This window comes from Penicillium pulvis, assembly GCF_028828015.1.
Source record: "Penicillium pulvis strain IBT 33274 chromosome Unknown contig_5_segment0_segment0, whole genome shotgun sequence".
Lineage (NCBI taxonomy): Eukaryota > Fungi > Ascomycota > Eurotiomycetes > Eurotiales > Aspergillaceae > Penicillium > Penicillium pulvis.
In genome coordinates, this window is record NW_026643078.1 from 2,057,363 (window position 1) to 2,079,779 (window position 22,417).

General features: G+C 49.8%; 4 protein-coding genes across 4 annotated transcripts; all 4 read left to right on the top strand.

Annotated features, from left to right (window-relative positions):
• Nucleotides 1-791: 791 nt before the first annotated feature.
• Nucleotides 792-5,719, top strand: N7503_007349 (uncharacterized protein; the record flags this gene model as incomplete). The annotated part of the gene is made up of 4 exons (XM_057066896.1): nucleotides 792-832; nucleotides 901-3,142; nucleotides 3,409-4,842; nucleotides 4,895-5,719. 4 exons carry the CDS (start codon nucleotides 792-794, stop codon nucleotides 5,717-5,719), a joined length of 4,542 nt encoding a protein of 1,513 aa, XP_056920577.1.
• A 692-nt stretch (nucleotides 5,720-6,411) lies between these two features.
• N7503_007350 (MBL fold metallo-hydrolase) lies at nucleotides 6,412-7,668 on the top strand (the record flags this gene model as incomplete). The annotated part of the gene is made up of 4 exons (XM_057066897.1): nucleotides 6,412-6,648; nucleotides 6,749-6,896; nucleotides 6,955-7,320; nucleotides 7,376-7,668. 4 exons carry the CDS (start codon nucleotides 6,412-6,414, stop codon nucleotides 7,666-7,668), a joined length of 1,044 nt encoding a protein of 347 aa, XP_056920578.1.
• A 9,003-nt stretch (nucleotides 7,669-16,671) lies between these two features.
• On the top strand, nucleotides 16,672-16,893 carry N7503_007351 (uncharacterized protein; the record flags this gene model as incomplete). Its single annotated transcript, XM_057066898.1, has 1 exon — nucleotides 16,672-16,893. One exon carries the CDS (start codon nucleotides 16,672-16,674, stop codon nucleotides 16,891-16,893), a length of 222 nt encoding a protein of 73 aa, XP_056920579.1.
• A 1,766-nt stretch (nucleotides 16,894-18,659) lies between these two features.
• On the top strand, nucleotides 18,660-21,744 carry N7503_007352 (uncharacterized protein; the record flags this gene model as incomplete). Its single annotated transcript, XM_057066899.1, has 2 exons — nucleotides 18,660-19,083; nucleotides 19,163-21,744. 2 exons carry the CDS (start codon nucleotides 18,660-18,662, stop codon nucleotides 21,742-21,744), a joined length of 3,006 nt encoding a protein of 1,001 aa, XP_056920580.1.
• Between the last annotated feature and the right edge of the window lie 673 nt (nucleotides 21,745-22,417).

Sequence of the window (22,417 nt, forward strand, 5' to 3'; positions counted from 1 at the left end):
TCCGATACGTCCAGAAGGCTGGGATTCGAGGAACTCGGGCGCTGTTTTGGGGTGGGTGTAGTTCAACTATCTTTAATCGATAAGGGGTAGCGTGTCCGGTTGCAGTAGTCTGGCGTTCAAGGTGAAATTCGGGGAAGCGCAAATCAGCGTCTTATAGACCTGAAAGTGAAGGATGAAATAAATGAACAACTGTGGACCTTTCTTCTCTTCAGGTTGCCTCAATCTCGAATTCAGGGCACCCTCAACTCAAAATGAAACACGTCGATCGCGATCCCACGTGACCCTGCGCCACCTACCGCTTACATCACCGTGCACCGCCTTATGATAAATTTAGCAGTAAATTGTTACCTAACGGTTGTATGCCACTTGCCTTGTTCCCCGGATGTAAATCAGGGGAAAGTTGATACAACGCCCGTCTCTCTCGTTTCGCTATTTCTCCCATCTTTGCTACTATTGAATCGCATCAGAATCTTATTCATTTCTTTTTGGCGGACACGTCATCTCCGAACATTGTACAATAATCTTGTTTCCGCCCCCGTCCTCAACTAACCGATCTGATCGGCGCCCGCATTGGCAACGTTGCTCACGCCACCCACCGTCCTCCCTCATACCCCTGTCCACTCATTCCTCTTACGTGATATATCTCGTGTCAAAGCTTCCAAAGCTTCGCCGGGTGTCATCTTCCAACAGGTGACGAGTGCAGCGCAAACACGGCATTTCGCGATCGAGCAGGCAGCAACCGATGTTGAATATTTAACTCGGCTTTTGGACCTTTGGACGCTCTGTAACTGATGGCGAATCCTAATCTACCGGGTCGCGCGGGCCATAATCTGTAAGTCTAGTGCCTATATCCCCCTCTCCTTTGGTTGTTGTCGTACAAGCTCTGAGACATTCTGCCAGCCCATCGCCGCCCAGTGTGGATAGCCCTCTCACTCCAGCAAGTGCAGGAAGCAACCCAATTTCTTTCCGAGCAAACGTGAACCGCTCAAAAACAAAACGTTGGGTGGAAGCGAAGCAATATTCGTATGATGGTGGAGACTGGGGCGACGAAGACGATGAAGAGGAGGAGGAGGAAGCTCCACCGGTCATGCCCCGACCTCCATATGCAACGCAAAGAACCGGCAGCTCATCCGAGTTGAGTATCAGGCGTTTGTCTGGAATGGGATTTGGAGCTGAAACCGAGTCTCGCGGGAGCCCGACTGTAGACGCCGGTACCGATCAACAGAAGACCGTTCCTTTCGTCAGACCTGCAGATCTATACAAGCGCATGCATGAGAGCACACCAACGGGTTCTCCCCAGGTGGGGGCTCCTCCGGCTTTTTTTCAGCCTGGAAGTCAATTACAACAGGCTGAACCCACCAATACTCTCTCTGAGCCAGCACATAATGTGCCTGCTGTTGGCTTACCTGACATTAAGCGGATGTCCTCATTTGGGACCGATTTTCTAGATTCGGGTGACTTGAATTCGCAGCCTGTTAGCACGGAAAGCAGTGAACCATCCTTACAGCACAATCCTTCCCAGGCCTCTCAGGCCTCGGAGGCTTCTCAGGGATTCACATCAGTAGTGCATCAAGCTTTCGATGTCCCAGAAACCCCAAATTCCACTGCTGGCAGTGTGGCACGGTCGAACAGCGATGGAACCTCAATGATCAGTCCCATCATTAGTAACCGCGGACCTCAGGACAGAACACCCACTATCCCCGAGGAGCCCGCCGAATCGAGTACCCCTACTGGTGTTCTCAACGACGTCCCTGCTTTTATCCCGGGTCACCGACGTGATCTGAGTGTTCCGAGCCGGGACAACAGCCCTTCAAAGAAACCAGTTCTCACTGAGCAGGAACCACCTTCGGAGGGTCAAGCAGTAATGTCTTCCATCTCTCCGGGTCAGGCTCCATTGCCACAGCCTCTTGATGGGACGACTCCTGTCACCGAGAAAGTCTTTGTCGCACCGCTAAATTTTGGCGAAAGGAAGATGTCTGAGCAATCTGGATCTGACGGGTACCGAGGCAGCATCCCCACGATCATCCCCGCCTCTAACGTGGACTCCCCAGAAGACGGAGATAATGACCGGTTGCGAGAGGAAATAATTCGCTCACTAAGCAGAGAGGGCTCACAAGAACCAGACTATATCCCCCAAGCTGGGGAAAATAAGGAGGACTCCATTCCACACCAATATGAGAAGTATTGGGATGGACAAACCGGACCTGGTCTTGATGAGACTTCCAGGGCTTTGGTTTCTGAATCTCATCCGGACTGGAGCGATTCCCATCCTCTGGGCTCTCAGGATCCATATGGAACTCATCAAACACCTGCTGAGTCTTCTTTGGTTGAGGAAGCGCCGCAGAAACCTCGATTGGGAAGACGGTTCTCGTGGGAATCATCCTCTTCGACTGGTCAGCCAACTCAAGCTCCCTCTAGTGGTGATGTTCCTTTGGCTTCGCAACCACATGTGCCTGTTTCTGAGGACCTTGCCGCTTACGCACCCGAGAGTGTTGACAGGGAGCTGCCAGCCTATGATAGCGAATGCTCTGACAGCCTGCGCGTCGAGAAACCCAGACTCTCAATCGTACCTCCAATTCCGGAGAACAGCTCGACTCCAGTGCAGGTTATGGGGCCTGTGGATGGCCAAGGACCCCAAACCAGTGCTCCTGTTATGCCTGTAGGGAGTTTGTCTGTCGACGAGAATAAACTCCAGGGCTTCCGTGACATTCTCAATATTGCGTCCGCCGGTGAACGTACGAAGGCCTTCGACAACACGAGAGATCAGTTTTCTGTCCTTAACAGCGGTCTGAACCACTGGCTTCAAGTCACTATTCACGATCACCCGGAGCATGCAGACCTGGTCTACTCGAGCCAGAGCGTATCAGGGATACCTCGAAACTCCCCATTAAGAAGTCGGTTCCCCAAAAAGCTTGCTTCCATTGGCAATCTGACCACGCCAAAGGAGGATGTTGACCCCACTAGTGCCAGTCATGTAAGGCGGCCCTCTGGTAACATCGGAACCATCATGAACAAGTCAAACGTTGAACTACGTGGCAAGGAATTCCTCCATACGGCGGGCACATTCGGCGGTAAGGCCGGCGAAGCTGCTAAGGGCTTCTTTGCTAAAGGCAGAAGCAAGTTCCGAGCAGGCGGAGACAAGGTAGATACATGATCTTTTTTCTCAGTTTGACCGGGGTATTATTGCACTTGTTGAATGGCGCGCTGGACGGCCAGCGCAGCGGTGTCTGCAATTCTGCTTCTACTTTTCCAAATTTTCTTATACCACGATGTAATTTCCCATCGCTCTGGCATTGGACACTAGAATGCGACACGATTGATGCATCTCTCTATTGACTCTTCCATCTCCACACATTTCACCATTCCACCTTTAGTTTGTGCCCGTTTCTAATGTTGGTAATGCTGTAGGATCAGTCGTCGGCTACTCGGCCAAAGAGTCTTCACTTCGGCTCACAATCGGAGTCCAATGGCTCCCAGGGTAATTCTTCCTTCCGCAGATCTGTCAACCTAGGCAGTCTGCCTGTTTTTAAATTTGGGCAAAACAAAAACGCATCCGCCCTTTCTGGAGATGATGCACAGGATAAGGAACGTTCGGGTAAACGCCTAAAGTCTACCGGATCCATGGATATCCAACGTCTTCAAACAAATCTTGAAGGTACATCAGGAAGAGCTGTCTCGCAGCCTTTGCAACCTTTGTCGTCGGATGAAGATCGAGCTCGGAAGACAAACGCCAAAAACTCTGGCATGGTCAGTGACCTTGAGCAGGAAATGATTGCTGCTCTTGGCCTGTCTCCTACTAAGCCTCTACCTGACCCGTTGGCTAACGCGGACCCGACACTGGCCTCCAGTGCACCCGATGGGCGGCCTCAGGAGACCCGACGACCACCTTTCAAGAACGAAACTGCGATGGCCGAGGAGAACGTTATGCATAACAGTCAACGTTCAAGTGGAGAAAAGAGCCTGCCGGTGCTTGCTGTCAAGGAGTCGAATAATCCGGTCATCTCCGAGGTAAGGAAGTCACGCACCGAGCCTACAATGGGTTTGCCACATATCTCGATCCCGTCCATTCGCCCTGTCATTGAGACCGAGTCCGCCATTTCACCCGGTACTCTGCCCGAGGCCCTCTCGCCAGACGATATTCCGCCAGCCATCCCACCAAAGGATCTTGCGCCTCCTGAGGAAGGTCATACTCGCCAGCGATCAGTCTCAACGCTTGGTGCCGATGAAGGGGATGCGAGCGGCCAGCAGGATGACACCCCACCTTCCCCGTTGCAGCCACCCTCGCTAGAGACAGAAAGTCCAATCTATGGAAAGCCGCTGCCTCACGCTAAGACTTCGTCTTCTTCCCTGCCACCTGTTGAGGATATTTCCCCGGGTTTTGTGCCCGTATCCCTGCCGAGAGCTGCAACATCTGCAGAAGTACTTGATGCAAAGCGAAGATCGATCAGTGGACTTCCGCCCTCTGCGCCGAATATGCAAAGCCCCCTAAGAAATGAAGTCAGATATTCGCCAGCAACCCGAAGCAGCATGTTAAGCTTTGGCAGCTGGGGTCGCCAGAGTAACAACAGCAAAGGTGGAACTCAACCGCCTACTCCTGGTAATGAAGTATCATCGCATGTTGAAACAAATTCTTCAGCACAGAACAGTGGGTCCAAGATGGACAAATTGAAAAAATTTGGGAAACGACGCCGTGCCTCAGTGGGTGACCTTTTGTCGGGCATTCAAGGAGGTCTGCGGGGGCTTCAAGAAAAGATAAACCAGCCAGAGCCTCAAGAAAAGAAGGAGAAGGAGAAGGAGAATGAGAAGATGCACCAACGAAAACGAAGCTTCAGCATGCTTAGTGTAAGTACTCTAGTTCTACGCTTTTCCTAAGAAAATCACTAACAATACACAGAATCTCTTTACTCGTTCCGAGTCTCAAAATCCAGTCGACGTGAACAACAGTCGCTCAAAATCTGCGGCCGATGGCTTCGACAAAGATCTGCCAGCTCCCCCTTTGACCGACGGCACACGCTTGTCGGCTTCACAGGACGGCCGTAAACGTTCTGCAAAGAATGCTCCGTCTGAAACACCAGTCGCTAGATCCGAGTTGGGCGGACGACTTTCTAGCGAAACCGCATCTCGCCAACGCGCAAGTATACATCTTCCTCCTAGTGAATCAGACAATGCCTTGGCATCTGGTCGCTTCTACTCCCAGGCTCCATCTACCGACCACCCACCTTCAGCTCAACACATTCGTGTGAAGAGCATGCCTCTAATGAGCAAGCCCCCGTCTCCTGTACCGCATTCTGAGTCGAGCCATAGCGGCGCCGTGAACTCCCAGCCATATGGACCTGAAGACCGGGTTTCCCAAGAGCAGCAGGTGGTACGTCAGTTTTCTGAAGAGGGCGCACACAGCTTCCCTCAGACAGCTGGAGAATTTGAGGAGCAACATTATTCCCAGCCAAACAAGTCAGCCTGCGAGCCTAATATTAGCATCAAATCCCGAAAACCCATCGATACTCAGCCCGAGTCCATTGTGACTATCGAGCCCAAAAATATCGTCGTCTCGGGTATGTCCACCATGACTTTTTCAGAACATCCCCACCGCGATGAGACCAAAACATTAAATCGCAACTCTGAGCCTGTCGAACTTGCCCTCAGAGATGATGAAAGTGATGAGATCGTCATGTGCTCCACTGCCTACCCAGGACAAGAATGGGCGCCTATGCATATGTAGCGATCCTTCTTCAGCGATCATATCATGATACCCTTGTTGATTTTCGACCAAAAGCTTTGATGATTGTTTCTCATATTGATGTATTATTTATGCCTTATGTATGTTCAGAGCTTCTTCGCATGTAGCATTGGACATTGAGCCTCTGGGAATTCACCCAGGCTCCAAGCTACGTTTTCGCATTGCGTGCTTTGCATCTTGACTGTACTCATAGCCATCCAATTTACTTGTATCTCGAGTCAAAATGGGAATACTCGAAGAAGTCAACATTGATTCATTAAATTTGCAAATTCTGAATATCTGCTCGTAAAACTTGAAGCTTTCGGGCGAATCTTGAACCTGTATGTGCGGGTGCCCCCGGCTCACCTTGATCCGGGTTCCACCAAACAACGCCTCGGTGTGCTTCCCGGCCACCTTTTTTTTGGAACAAAACAAACTGCACTACTACTGTTTATCCATCCAGCCTATCCGAAACACCCTTTACTATTGGCTATCATTACCCCAGACTATCCAGCTCGGATATCTCCGCGTCCAAACGGCCCTTATCCCGTTTCAGATAAAGGTGGGGTTAAGGCTCCAGGACTGAACTATTGCGGCTGAACTATTTCAAAGCCTCAAAGCTGACCGTCATATATCAGTCTTTATCTTCTCCTTTCAAAGTTTGGATAACCACCAAAAACTAGAAATCGCTCATCATGGATGATCCGCTACATTTGAACCTCCAAGAAGTGGACACGCTCGAAGCCACCGTGATCATCGACAATGAGCTCGATCCTATGTCACCGGCAGCCCCCGATACGGTCCGGATAGCGGGGCAAATGGGCAACCTTATTTTCAAGCCCGGCAATGAGATCACGGATCGTGGTGATGCGACTAGAGAGTTGCGAATGGGGGATATTTGTTGTGCTGCACATGGCTTGTCTATTCTGGTGGTAAGGCATCATATCGTTTCCAATTTTTCGGATCCCTTTAAATGTGATCACAACACGACTTGTGGATTGTATTGGCTGATTCATTGATGCCTTGTTACAGACAGCAACCAAGGGTGATAAGACACACTCTGTTCTCTTCGATGTCGGTCCTGAGGAAGATATTTGGGAACGCAACGTGAAACGATTACGTCCGGATCTTGCTTCCGTGGAGGTCATCCAACTGTCGCATTGGCACCGGGACCACTCAGGTGCGCTCTGTCGTTTTCCCCTTCATGGGCTTGGGATTGGATCACTGATACTGAGCAGGTGGTCTTCTGCGAGCCATTCGTATGATTAAAGACGCCAAAAAGGCTCAAGGCCGTTCAGATGATCTTATTGTTGACCTGCATTCCGATCGACCCGCTTATAGGGGCATGGTTGCTGCTCAAACTATAGTCTCCCTCGAGGCAGATCCTACCTTTGAGGAAATATCCGGTGCGGGTGCCGTGATAGAGAAGAGTAGTGAAGCACACACTATTCTCGATGACATGTTCCTCGTCTCAGGCGAGATCCCACGAGTAACGCCCTATGAGACCGGTCTGAAAGGCGCAGTTCAGTTTGATCCCGAGACAAAAGATTGGTACTCCGATGAGCAAATTACTGACGAGCGTTTTCTTGCGGTCAATCTCAAAGGTAAGTCTCCCCCTCGGCATCTATCGAATCTGTCGATGTATTCATATAATCACAGGAAAGGGCCTTGTCGTGTTCACTGGATGCAGCCACGGTGGCGTAGTCAATGCCTCAAAGCATGCAATTGAACTTGTCCCCAAGAACACCCTTCTCCACGCCGTCGTAGGCGGTTTCCATCTCGCTACTAGTGAGGAGCCTCAGGTACAGAAGACTGTCGCAGATCTCAAGCGACTTGATCCCGCTGTCTTGATGCCAGGTCATTGCTCCGGCTGGCGATCCAAATTTGCCATTGAGAAGGCCATGCCAGGGACTCTGGTGCCATGCACTGTTGGTATCAGTATCACTTTCTAGTGATGTCAGCGCTCTTGAAACCGCAGGTATGTTGTGCCTGGTTCCTTGCAGGGCTTATCTGCACGTGGAAGGAAGGGTCCAAATCAAACCTAAAATGCATGCCGCTAGTTTCTCATGACAACCTGACATTCCGTGAAGGGGTTGAGCTTGCTGGGGATATCGGCTAACTTGACTGTTTTCTTTCCGATCATCTGGGATCGCATCTACCCTTGCAGCATTGTTTGCTTTATGATCTAGAGAATGTAGATTAGAATTAAGCTATGCTTATTTGGGTTTTATTATTCTAGGCTTTCAAGATTGTGGGGTTTGAATCTTGATTGTGAGAATGTCAGGTGGGGAATGGCGCTGTCGAATTAGCGATTGAAGTGACCTTGCGTGGGTGGAAGCATAGCTTATGCATGAAATAGCTTCGGTGTTTGAATCTTAATTACAATCTTTATACTGACCTCGGGACATGATAGTGAGTCAAGGGTTCCTGGTGAATGCTAATGACCAAGTAGCTATCTACCTACATCCCTATCCAGCAATAGCACATCAACCGGTCGGACTGGGCATGTTTTCCGAGAGAAAAATGCGAATAAGACACAGCTTAGTAATTTGCCAAAGACATAATCAATTAGTAAATCAAATAGGATACTCCATCAGAAAGGAGAAGGGTAGGTGTCGCGGAAGTACCATTGCGGCATCTGGAGGGGGCAAAGAACGACCTAGTGAGAACTTTCAGCCTGCCCAACAAACTTCTCTTTATCATTTTATTATTTAATTACTATTCTATATAGAACTAGCCCGGTCGCATAGATCGAAATGACGTTCAAGCATCAGCTTTTGAAGGAAGGTTGGTGCCGAAAAGCTTGCATACTGCGACGATATATATTCGGTACGGGTGACCACACATACCTAGTTGATATCAGACATGATGAACACCCTTACGTTTGTTTACTTGGGGAACTAAAGGTGTACTACAGCTGCAAATTCCCATTATTATGCGTGGACCGTTTCATTCCAAGATCTCTTGACTTGTAATTATCAAAGCCCATTTTCTAGGATTGTCATCTACATGGGCAGTGATGGTACATTTGAAGCCTACCAGATCCTAGACACATGTGAAACTTCCCAATGTTAAGATTACGACCTCTTTAACATTTAAAGATTTGGAATATCTCACCCACGTCCCCATTTAATCTGCAACTCCGATCAAAGCTACCATGGTACAGTGTAACCTCTGCCAGCAGCTAACCACCAAAGTTTTGTCGTCTGCAGTGCTACATAGCCAAGAAACACAGGATCATAAGCGCATTCGGGCAACACACTCAATCAGCAAAGCTAAATCAACACCCAAATACTCGCTTGGCAGCGTCCATCACCAAAAAAAACAACCAACGCTGTCAGCCAAGCTTCAACTCCTCAACTCCGCAACGCCCGGCATCCAAAGACGCTTACGCCTTCAAATCCACGTCATAGGTATACTGAACACCGTACAGCCACCCGCCAAGAATCGAGTTACCAAAAAAACCAGTAGAAGATACCCAAATCCTCCTTGCTCATCTCTTTCGCATCCGTCTCCTACCGCGCTTCGCCTCCCCCGGGCCCTCCACATGCCCCACGAAGATCACCATGGTCTGTGTTTCGTAGCAAAACAAACACTGGGTTCCGCATACAGAGAAAGGGGGCATAAAGGCACGAAAAGCAGATAAGAGAGTTTGCCAACCCCGCCAAGACGATAATGCGAGTGGGATGCACGGCGTGTCTTGGCGGAGTTCAGGGGGCGGCGGAGACAGTATTGTATTGAACGTCCTGCTCAGTCGATCAAGGGGCGGGAAGAACGGGCAATAGTGCATACATGCAATGCATGGAAATAATCTGTTGTTTTGACTAGACGGGCCTATGACGATACAGATGCACGGCGGAGTGAGTGTCTTCGTATCTGTATACCAAGACCTGCAAAGGCGATCCTGACTAGGATCTACCTATTGGGCGACCATTGTCGCCAAGACGGATCGCCTTTCTAGGTATTGGGGATTCCTATTTCGTTTATTTGTAACTGTGGAGGGTTACTATCGAATTCTCAGACACTCGTTGTCTTGTCTCGTGACGTGACAGCATTGAAGTTTATTGTGATCTGGGGTCTATTTGTTTCGGATATGGCGTGTATTCTGGGTAAGCGCGTCAGCCTATTGACTAGTTTGGAGACACATAGATTCAATGTGAGGTCGATCAGGAGTGTGCTTTCTTGGCATACACAGTTACATATCTCATTAATGGGCTTTGCTGACTCCCTCCGCCTAGCCAAGCGTCATGGTGGAACTTGAGTTCAATGGTTCTGATACAATGCGCATCTAGGGATAGTGTTTCGGGTCTCTGTATGATCGCCAGGAACCGTTCTTCTGGGCGGCAATGCTTCATATGGAACTTGGCACAGTAATGCACAATACTATGTATGGAACCTAGAAACTTTGTCCGTGAGAGGGCATGGTGATCACCCGGGGCCTAAATGAAGACATCCCTGTCTTGCTTGGCATAACTCAATGGCTTCGCGCACGCAGCCAAGATAATGCACAGAACTGATGTACCGGTACCTCTTCTGCATAAACTTTGAGAATAAACAATATTGATGATTTGTCTCGGCAAGCTGTCGATCGGCATCAGCGGTAGCATGCTGTAGTATAATACCGATGCAGGCACACAGCCACTGTATCGTGCAGCAGCAACAAGTCGCAGCCTGGCAGGCAATTGGATTATCCCATAATAGAAACACGACTACCCCACGAGGTTCGTCATTGACATCATAGCTGTGGCCGGAGAACTAGGATCATCCACTATTCGTAGATGATCAGCCCCCAATTCTTTATTCTATTGTAGGAGCCAGATAGTCTGCGCCCGAGTCCTCGGCGGACATGCACGAACAGCTGTCATGCATTTACGGGCAAAGTAATAAATGACAAAACCGAAAACTCGAAGGCTTCAAGCTGTCACATGAACTATGCCAACACAATTTGTACCAAATTCCGGTATTTGACACAATTGACACGGCATGTATGATGTCGAGGTCGGCCTACCTACCAAAACCAAACGTGCGCGAAAGAAACGCGCCGATCATCGCGGCTCTATCCTTCACCAGTTGTGTCATAGGTGGCTCTAGTACCTGGCTAACAAGCTTAGACAAGTCAGCTGCAGGAACTGCAGGAGCTCTAGCTACAGTGGGGGACAAGAACGACACAACCCTCCACGCAGCAACTCGGAACGGCATGGAAGATTAGATTCAAATACTGAATACAGGTAATATAGGCTAGTCAGGTACCAAAGTCAGGTACCCGCGTCAGGATCCAATGAGAACCAACTCCCATTCTATAAACAGCAAGACTGAGAAGATAGCGCTCGCGCCCCCAAAACAACCCCCAGAAACCTGATTCGAGTCGCGCCAATCTGCTCATCTTAAATAGTGATATGCACTATGGAGCAAACCCCTGCACTGGGACGAAAACGGGCCACAGAAACCAGAAACCAAACAAACAAAAGAAAGTTTCCGGAGAACAAACAGCAAGCTTGCGTAGCAGCTCGACGCGACCAGTGTGGGGTGTGGAGATTGTTATGGTAAGTGAATGATTGCAACGAACCTCCCCATTCAGGAGGTTTCTCCTGTCGATCAAGGGCCAAAAATGGCCGGCAAACAGCATGTGGCCCTCAATCTTGATTTCAGTTTCCCCCTTCGCGTTTAGCATGGCGGATTGAGTTCGGCGTGTTTAATTTTGTTTGCATTATTTTTAATTCCCCTTTGCTCGCAGAAATCGGCTGGAAATCCTTCGGTATGTTGATGTCATCGCCATGCTCCAGTCACACATTTCATCATCGTGCAACGGTAATCATGCGCCCGCGTAGTCAGCTGATCATGTGTGACTTTCTATTTACGCCATGTTAGGCACTATTGGGTATGACTCTATTGTATGGAGTAAGCAAAAAAATCAACAAAGGAAACTACCCATAGATACGTAGATACCCGTGTCCTTAGCTCGGTGGTTCGGTTTCGGATTTAGTGGGGGAGGTCTGAAAAGGGGAAAACCCCGAAGAGTATTCTTGGAGACTCGGTGAATGGCTTCAAAGTCCGCAGTTGACTTCAAAGTAAGCTGTTCCGTGGGCATTTGGGACGCCCTGTGCGTATACGGTCAATCTAGCCGGTGTCGATCGGCGCAGGGGTTTGTATGCAGCCAAGGGAAAATCATCATCAGAAATGCCCCTGCGGTACATTCTAGAGCGTATACGGAGTACACAATATGAGTAGGGATACCAGTGTAGAAAGACGCCATATTCGGATAGTAGCATCAAATTTGCAGAAACTGCGTAGGCAGGTCTAACCCGTAGGGCTGGAATAACCAATGAAGAAAATCCCTCTTACTGTAGTGATACGATTGTCTATGTGTCGATGAATTTACCCGGTCCCTGACCCGTCGGAGAAAAATTGAACATGCGACACAACACCCAAAGAAAAATAATCGAACCCCACAACGCCGTACCAAAAAAAATTCCTGCTTCATGTCGCAGTGGCAGAGATTTGTGAGGTTCGACGTGCCGACTCCCGCGTTGCCGCGTAGGCCGATTCTTGGTCGGGATTCCGGCCGACAACACACCGATTTCCACGGCAAGGTCTCGACCCTGATGAGTTTTCTCGTTTCTCTCGATGCCGAGGTAGAGTTGCCGATTAGTATGCTCCAGTCGGGCTTGCCGGGCAACCACTAGCTGGATGAATAGGGTATGGAGAAATATGGGTTTGGTCCTTTTTTTGGGTGGGATCTACCAAGAAAAATAGCGTGTTCAAATGTACTCCGTAAAGCGCGTCGTATCCAGCAGATAGAAGTCGACAGAAGGAAAAAAAGCACGGACTACGCCTCAAACCGTTCAAATTGATTTGATGACGATAGTGCGTGCAGGGACCATGTCGATGATAATAGCTCAATTCGTTTTGGGGACATAATAGGAATAGTAGGAGGATCCATCTAATCCAGCTTGACATTAGTTAAATTTCCAGTTTGGTGCTAGAATTAGTTACTGTAGATACCAGCTGCAATGCAGTTAATATGAGCGCGATTTTTCGTCCTTGGTTTCCGGTTGTTTCTTACAATTCCCGATCTGCCGATATCGTATGCAATACCATGCATACCAATCTCACCGTGTACAGTATAGTATCTTGTACATAGTACACCGATCCCATTACCCCCCGCTAAACCACGTTCATCTCCTTGCATCGTGCATGTCAAGCTGCAGTCACGGACGCGGGTGGAAACGTCGAGTTTTCAAAACCTTAAAGCTTCCCTGCAGGCGCGGGAACCGCATCGTAGGTCAAGGTTCAGACCGGGGAGATCACTCAGAATATTCACCGGGCCTCCAGACTTTTGTCTTTCTCCATGGGCAAGTGAACCTGGGGTGAACGGGCGACAGGCGCTGGGATCGCTTGGCGAACCCAAGTAATGGGGTCTAGTGAATTTAAGTAGGGGACTACTGGCAACTACTGGCCGGATCGAGCCGGCCATTCGAAATTATGTACGATTGTGTAGATGATTGTACATTTGCGAGGGAAATAATGAACGCTGGCTGTTTTTTCTTAAGTTGAGACGTCAGCAAAGCTTGTATGCGGGCTTTTTGCCCGTACAGTAGCTCGCTAGAGACTACTCTGTACAGCACACAAATGGCTCAATCTACACCGATTAGGGTTAGAGGTGTCGACGGGGAGATAAGTTGTTCATTTCCAGTGAACCCTGTCTGGGACTACTGCAAGTCAAAAATGCCTCACGATCTAGTAAGAAAACAGCCAAGCGTCGGCACTGGCAGAACGGGCGACGGTACGCGAAAGTGGTAATCTACAGAATCAGCAACGATTTGGCAGGGCGATCGTCCAGCGGGGCGTACCCCCTTCACGATGCTCCTCTGGGCCCACCGGTGAGGGTTTGATTCAGAGGTAGACCCTCTTTTGAAGCAATTGAGGGCTCTGATTGCTGGAAATAGCGGAGCTGCCCTTCCCGCTACTGTAGGTACACGCCCGCGCGGTGAAAGCCAAGAAGTGATGGACTGGGTTTCCCATTTAGCGGCGATCAAATATTTCCTCTTTCGAACATAGAGTGTATTTTTATACCAAGCATTATTCTGGTGTGATATGAGATCAAAATATTGACTAGGCCATAGGAATGAACAGTGCTCAAGCTTTTGGTGACTTGAATAGCTTTGGGAATAGCGTACAATTGTAACCCTACTTTTTCCGCATCGACCGGCACGAACGGGAAAAACGGCAGACCTGATGACTCAGCGAGATGGTAGGGATGTGATTGGCAGCAACGCCCGGCGAATCTATGCCTGAGTGGGCATTTTCTTCCTGCGCGAAATTACGTGAAATACGGAAAAAATACAATAAAGTCAGCCAACAAGTACCCGCATTCGGTGTAAGATTGGTCATGGTATGGGGACTCGGGGTCAGTCCAGGTCTGGTATAGCACACGGCGAAAACGGCATGATAAACTTGCCATGACGTGAAAGTTTCACTCTTATCTCGCAGTAAATAAGTGCCGATTGTCCGAGATATCGCAGTTGTAACCATCAGAATTTTCATTGAGTTTTTCCTTGTTGAAGTGACTGAACGGGTAACCATAAAACTTGCAGCTGCATAACCATGGAACCGACCGGAGAGAAGGCTTCTAGAAGGCATCTCGAAACTACTTCCTTATGGACACGCACGAGTTCCACTGGTGACCGCCCCAGCGAATTTTTTTCCCAAGTGGATTCGGTCGCTATCCATGATCAATTTGTATGAGCAATGGAAATAGAAATAAACTACCTAGATCCAGTAGGTATTGCCCCCCATTGTCCCACTTGCTGGGGAATTCTAGTAAATCGACACGCGACAACCCCGACTCCTCTACACCGTTCTTTGGGGGTGGCAATTCCCTACCGCAAGGTTTTTTGGCCTTAATTTTCTTTTCATGTTCGTGGCAAAGGCCCAAAGATCTGTGAGGCATTTTGTTGCATGGTCCCCGTGCTTTTCTCTTCCCCAGACCGAAGTAAGTCCGCGGATTCGACATCAGCGGCGCTCGCCCCCTCCAAGGCTGAACGACCGAAACTCCCGAAGACACCTCAGATCCTGATTAACTTTGCGGCAGTCTACGATGTACACACACGTGAGCAAGCAATCCGCACATGTAAAGGGTACGGAGTAGCGGTGCCGACGATCGCCAGTGTGATATCTTATTCGACATGTTTGGGGCTAGACCATGCTTTTGTGCATGTAGATCGTACTTGGATCCTTCTGCACGGTCACAAATCCTGTCATCGACCGAATAGATTAATGAATTCAATCTAAATGTACTTTCGGGAATCAAGGCTCGACTCTGTTACTCGATATATCAGAAAAAGTATACGATAACCATAATTTACCTCCAACACCCAGGTGGAACTGCTCCCATGGGTCGCGCGTGGGGTGTTGTCTGGCGTCGGGTTTTCTCGACGTTTCGTTTCGCGCGCCAATTTCACGTTGCAGCTACAGCTCCCCACTCTGCACGTACGGAGTCGGAGTCCAGCAAAGTAAATCCTTCGGAAGCCCCGTTATAGAATCCACTTATATCGAACAAAAAAACCAGGGTATCAGGCCCTGGATAACAGAAATTAAAATCTGCCGTAGCCAAGCGACCGTAAACGACCCCCCAGGATCGCATCGAAAAAAACTCAGTCTTGGCTGACGTGTTTCCAAACAAGGGAAAAAACGGGCGAGAATCCCCCGGGATTGTGATCGTAACTCAACTAGTGAAATGAGGATGGGATTTGACTCGCACGGGGCTGCAGGAGGACGAAGCGCTGTTACGTCGCGCAGTTTGTCGGGGATATCCCGTCTCTCCTTTGATTCGATCACAGAGCTTAACCCACTAAGCTAGACATGATCCCCACCATATTGCCCGGGAAGGTCAGAAGCGGTCGGTTTCCCGGGTTTGGCCCCAAGGATTTATTGGTCAATGTCTTAGAGGCTACGGAATGGAGATTTGAGGAGCGCCCGGCGGCTTGTAGCTTTGGTAGCTTGTAGCGCTAGTTTCTGTTTCTTGGAGCTACCTGGAGCTCTACTTGCCGACTTTCCTTGTTCGATCATTAATTTCGCTTTCGCCCCAATTTCAGTCAAGTCTGCATCTATTGTGATCGTGGCCATTGGCTGTTTAGCTTCTCTAGCTTCATGGCACGTCAGCCGCGGAAAGCGCCCGTGGATGACCTGCTCGGGTAGACCGACCTCGGGAGATATATATTGTGCAGTAACATTACGACGGGTGCTTGTACGAATGCGGAATTAATGCACCTGGGACTATGAACATTGGGGGGTGCGTCCATGATAGCGTTTGAGAATATATATTTCATCTTATAGGGCATATTGGAAAATGACCCACCAATAGCCGGAGGGCTATATAATATGTAATGCATGCTAAGCTATTGTCAGATGAACGAGTAATAGACACCCCCAGGTTCCAAGGTTCTATCACCAGAAGATAAGTGGCATCGTATCTGGGGAGCTGTCCCAACAAACAAAAAAACCCGGGGTGCAGAGGTCCTTAGGGTTGTTGAGTTGGTCAAGCAGAATTCACCAATCCGACTGCAGGAATTTGAGATCGAGTGAACGGTGCTCTACATGTATACAATTTCGAGCATCCCGCGCTCCCCGGAAAGCTTGCATAGTCCAGAAACCGGGATTATTCCCTGTCTGACCGGAAAAGACAGGGCTAGTCACGTACATCGTCAGGCGATCTTCAACCTGTGTGGTGCACACCGTACAGCACAGTACTAAGACAAAAAGGAATGGAAAAAAATAACTCATCCCCTAAAAGGATCCGTGATAGCCATATTGTTACTCCGAATGAACTCCGTAGATGTGACTGTCGCTACCCCAATGACGCCTCGGGTAACTACCCGATCCATCGTGTTGTCTACTGACCACCGCATAGCGTGATAATGAATCAGGGGCGCCCAAAAATGTGCAAGTGTATCACGATGGTGTCACAACTAGCAAAAGCTCAGCTAGTTAATGAGACTAAACCGATTTCAACCAATGCCCCTCTCCGCGCACAGGAATCAGCATCGTCTCAAAGGCCGAAAAAGGGCATCGTTTTGGGAAACACTGAGTCGCGGCCGCCGATCAGCACAGTCGATGAAATCATCGTCGGTTGTTCTGCGCCCGGTGATTCGATCCATGCCGGCTCAGTCGCGCACTAGGCGGCTTAGTGGGTGGATACAATTCACGGTCCGACGGGCCAGTCAAGTGCGCCGAATTAAATGACGCTTCTGGGGAGCCATCTCCACGAGGGCCAGGGGGGCCCTAGCCATTGGGAACGATCGACCATGGTTGGTGAGATACGAAGGGGGCAGCTTGGGCGAGGCGGTGGCGGTAATAAGTCGGGCCGTGTCAATAATGGTCCCAAAAGGTCTCAAGCCTATGACATAATGGTATTTTTGGTTGGACCCCAATTTACCCGATCTACCGTGTTAAGCGTTAAGATACGAAATTTCAGTAATAGAGTCGTACTTTGTTATGCAGGCCCGTGGTATGCTGGGAGAATCTTTTGAGCATTGGCATACATATCTGGATGGTCTTGGCTGCTTGCGGTGCCCCTTGCTAGTTAGATAGGGTCGGATAAGACGGAGTGCTCGTCATCTGGTTCTCTATGCAGACATGAGAAGAGAATTTTTTTTATTACAGTTCTTTGATGGTGACCCGCAATTGGAAGGGTACCAGAACCGGGCGTAGTATGGAGTTGGAAAATGGCAGGTACCAGGTACTATGGATGTGCTATCTCCTCGGCGCATCTCAAGGAACGTCGCCCCTGCAAGGGATTTTGTTATTCCCCTCCAAACATGCGATACACATAGTACAGCCTACATAGTTGTTTTTGATATTAGGTTTTATCCTGTTTCTGAATTCTTCGTTAATTCTCCGCATCTATTGTACTGAAAGTTCTATTTTCTGTGCCAATGCCTCTAGTTTCCTCTTGTGTCTTGGGGGGCAATTCGTCTCGGAGTTGAACAGTAAGGAAATTACTTGCACTCTTAACAAAAATCGCGCATAGTGAAGCTGGTCGCAGACTGGGGCAACCGCTCTCGGCAAGGCTAAGATGTAATACGTACCGATCAATACCGAGTGTGGGTGTGGAGGCCGCTCGGCAGACCAGTGCCGGTCGCAATTGTTGGTGCTTCGCTGGCTATCGGCGTATCGTACGGTACAGATGAATACGCAAGCAGAATTTTTTTGAGCTCCTGTACTCCGTACGCGTCCTGAATTAAGTCTAGTTCAGAGGCTCCTCCACTGGGTCATATGGTACGCTTGGTCTCCAATACCACGCTCGGTAAGAAGGAAAAATTTTCAATTGCTATAGTGAAAATCGGAAACTTCAAAAAAACTTAACGATTGACCCAGAAGGATAAGGAAGGGGGCTAACAAGAGTACAGAACATAATTGAAATTTGGAAAACCAATTGTATTTGGGAAAGTCAAAAACCACAAAAATTCAAAACATGGAAAATCAAAAAACATAAAAAACAAAAAAATAAAATAAAAATCAAAAACTGATCAAAGTGGGTCTAGTACATACTCTTCCCCCAGCAACCAGGTACCTATACTCCTACGCCAAACACGGGATCGGGTCCTCATCTAGCACTGCTACTATTCCGTTTTCTGTTTTTATCATTTTTCCATTTTACTCCAGTCTTTTTTTTCATTTAATTTTTTTTTCGCCCATTTCCCTCAACACGGACATTATCCACTCTACCCACTCTGGTTCCCTCTCTTACTCGTTTGCCCTCCTCCACTCTTTGTCCCCCCCCCGTATTATAAAGTAGTCCCTCTTCCTCACCCACAATCCCTCTTCTTTTCTCTTTCTTTTTCTCCATAGGAACATTCCGTCTCGCGTCATACCTGCCTGTGTGTGTCTGCATCAGCTCATATCGTTTGGGTTCCGAAAGGCTTTGTGAGCCGAAGCAGCAACAATGGCGTCCAACAACAATGTGGCGTCCGAGCGGAGGATCTCCTATGCTGTCGACGTGGAGAACGGTGAGCGCCACGAGCGCCAGACTGATATCAACGACGGCGGAAACCTCGACGAGTACTCGGCTCTGAACCGCTACATCTCGACTGCCCGCGATGGCCGTCGTGGCTCTACTTCCAGCGCCGCTGCTCAGTCCCACAAGGAGGGCAAGAAGCCCTGGTACAAGTTTGGTGGTGCTAAGGGTGACGGTGTTGAGGATGGCTGGCAGGCCCCCGAGGACTGGCTGGAGACCGATCTCCGTGCTGGTCTGAACTCTGGCGACATCGAGCCCCGTCGCAAGAAGTGTGGCTGGAACGAGTTGGTCACCGAGAAGACCAACATCTTCATCCAGTTCCTTGGTTACTTCCGTGGTCCTATTCTGTATGGTGAGTATCGAATTGCCTTGAGACCTGGTCAATTGACGCGTGAAATGTTCTCATTCTAACGTGTTTTCTTCGCATATAGTTATGGAACTTGCTGTCCTCCTCGCTGCTGGTCTGCGTGACTGGATCGATTTGGGTGTTATCTGTGGTATTCTGTTGCTTAACGCTCTCGTTGGTTGGTACCAGGAGAAGCAGGCTGCCGACGTCGTCGCTTCCCTCAAGGGTGATATTGCTATGCGTGCTACCGTTGTCCGCAACGGTCAGGAGGAGGAGATCCTTGCCCGTGAACTGGTTACTGGAGATATCGTTATTGTTGAGGAGGGTCAGGTCATTCCCGCTGATGTCCGGCTCATCTGTGATTACGAGAAGCCCGAGATGTTCGAGAACTACAAGGAGTTCTTGGTCAACTCCGCCGACGACACCCTCAAGGAGAAGGATGAGGATGAGGATGAGGATGAGCGCCGTGAGGCTCACGCCGGTGTCTCCCTCATTGCTTGTGATCAGTCCGCCATCACTGGTGAATCTCTCGCTGTTGACAAGTACATGGCTGATACCTGTTACTACACCACCGGTTGCAAGCGTGGCAAGGCCTACGGTATTGTCACTGCTACTGCCCGCCAGTCTTTCGTCGGTAAGACCGCTGCTCTCGTGCAGGGTGCCAAGGACCAGGGTCACTTCAAGGCTGTCATGGACAACATTGGTACCTCCCTGCTCGTTCTCGTCATGTTCTGGATTCTCGCTGCCTGGATCGGTGGTTTCTACCGTCACCTGAAGATCGCTACCCCTGAGAACTCCGACAACAACCTGCTTCACTGGACTCTTATCCTGCTGATCATCGGTGTCCCCGTCGGTCTTCCCGTTGTTACCACCACCACCCTCGCTGTCGGTGCTGCCTACCTCGCTGAGCAGAAGGCCATTGTCCAGAAGCTCACTGCCATTGAGTCCCTCGCTGGTGTCGACATTCTGTGCTCTGACAAGACCGGTACCCTCACTGCTAACCAGCTGTCCATCCGTGAGCCCTACGTCGCTGAGGGTGTTGATGTCAACTGGATGTTCGCCGTTGCCGCCATTGCCTCTTCCCACAACATCAAGAACCTTGACCCCATTGACAAGGTTACCGTCCTTACTCTGCGCCGCTACCCCAAGGCCCGTGAGATTCTCTCCCGCAACTGGATCACCGAGAAGTACACTCCCTTCGACCCCGTCTCCAAGCGTATTACTACCGTCTGTACCTGCGATGGTGTCCGTTACATCTGTTCCAAGGGTGCCCCCAAGGCTATCCTCAAGATGTCCGAGTGCTCCGAGTCCGAGGCCCAGCTCTACCGTGACAAGGCTACCGAGTTCGCTCGCCGTGGTTTCCGTTCCCTCGGTGTCGCCGTCCAGAAGGAGGGTGAGCCCTGGCAATTGCTGGGCATGTACCCCATGTTCGACCCCCCTCGTGAGGATACCGCCCACACTATCGCTGAGGCCCAGGTTCTTGGTCTCTCCGTCAAGATGCTTACTGGTGACGCCATTGCTATCGCTAAGGAGACTTGCAAGATGCTTGCCCTTGGTACCAAGGTTTACGACTCTGAGCGCCTGATCCACGGTGGTCTCGCTGGTTCCGCCCAGCACGACCTTGTTGAGAAGGCTGATGGTTTCGCTGAGGTCTTCCCCGAGCACAAGTACCAGGTCGTGGAGATGCTCCAGCAGCGTGGTCACTTGACTGCCATGACTGGTGACGGTGTTAACGATGCTCCTTCCCTCAAGAAGGCTGACTGTGGTATTGCTGTCGAGGGTTCCACCGAGGCTGCCCAGGCTGCCGCCGATATCGTCTTCCTCGCCCCCGGTCTGTCCACCATCGTCGATGCCATCAAGCTTGCTCGCCAGATTTTCCAGCGTATGAAGGCCTACATCCAGTACCGTATTGCTCTGTGTCTCCACCTTGAGATCTACCTCGTTACCTCCATGCTTATCATCGAGGAGACCGTCCGTTCTGAACTGATTGTCTTCATCGCTCTGTTCGCTGATCTTGCCACCATCGCCGTCGCTTACGATAACGCTCACTTCGAGGCCCGCCCCGTCGAGTGGCAGTTGCCCAAGATTTGGGTCATCTCCGTCGTCCTTGGTGTCCTCCTCGCTGCCGCTACCTGGATTGTCCGTGCTTCTCTGTTCCTGTCTGACGGTGGTATCATCCAGAACTGGGGTTCTCCTCAGGAGATCCTCTTCCTCGAGATTGCCCTTACTGAGAACTGGTTGATCTTCGTCACCCGTGGTGGTAAGACCTGGCCCTCGTGGCAGTTGGTTATTGCCATCTTCATTGTCGATGTCCTTGCCACTCTGTTCGCCGTCTTCGGCTGGCTCGGTGACTGGAAGCAGACCCACCCCCACGACCCTGCTGCCTACGGATTCTCCCACGACAACAACGTCGACATTGTCACCGTCGTTGTCATCTGGGGTTACTCCATTGGTGTCACTGTCATCATCGCTGTGGTCTACTACATCCTCACCATCATTCCCGCTCTGGACAACCTTGGCCGCAAGACCCGCTCCAAGGCTGACACCCAGATTGAGAACATGATTGCCCACCTTTCCAAGCTGGCCATCGAGCACTCGACTGACCGCGAGGGCAACTCTCGCTACACCATTGGTGCTCGCGTTGAGGATGTCGAGGAGGACGAGTAGATCACTCGCCCCAGACACCTTATTTTCTGAGCTCGATACTGGACCGAGATCAATTAATTTCCTTATTTCATTTCTGATCCCCTTGCTACATACTCACACAATGTTGATGCCACCTATCTGGACATGCATACCGTGAGAAAAAAGAGGCCGGGTTCCTGTGTCTTTTTTTTCTTTCTTTCTACCCGTATTATAGACTTTTGTGTGTTCCATTTACCCCTTGCTCTCTGTTTTTGTTGCTATTGCAGTGGATAGAGTCGAGTTTTCTTTCTCTACGTGTATGTATGCCGTTAATAGTGGTACTTCGTCAATCACAAGGGTTCTAATCAAAACTTTCCTCGTAAATTTCGCATTCTCGTAAATTCACTGTTACTGTAACTTGAGTAGTCCAGCCTTGGGTCGTTCTCAGTCCTCGTCATACAATGCCTTGTCATTCCCCACAAACGCATTGTATTCCTGCTGATCCTTGCAAGTCTTTGTTCCTGCACCTCACCCTCATACCGGCTTTCTACAGGTGGAAGCCCAATTCTCCGTCCCCAACCACAACCCTGTGATTTCCCGGCCAGATTTTCCACCATGCGCGGAGTAGGACAAGCTTCTTCATCCCCCAGCTTCGTGGGGGAAATGCGGAGAAAGGCATTGTCACCCCATATTTCCCATTTTACGACCGGGCATA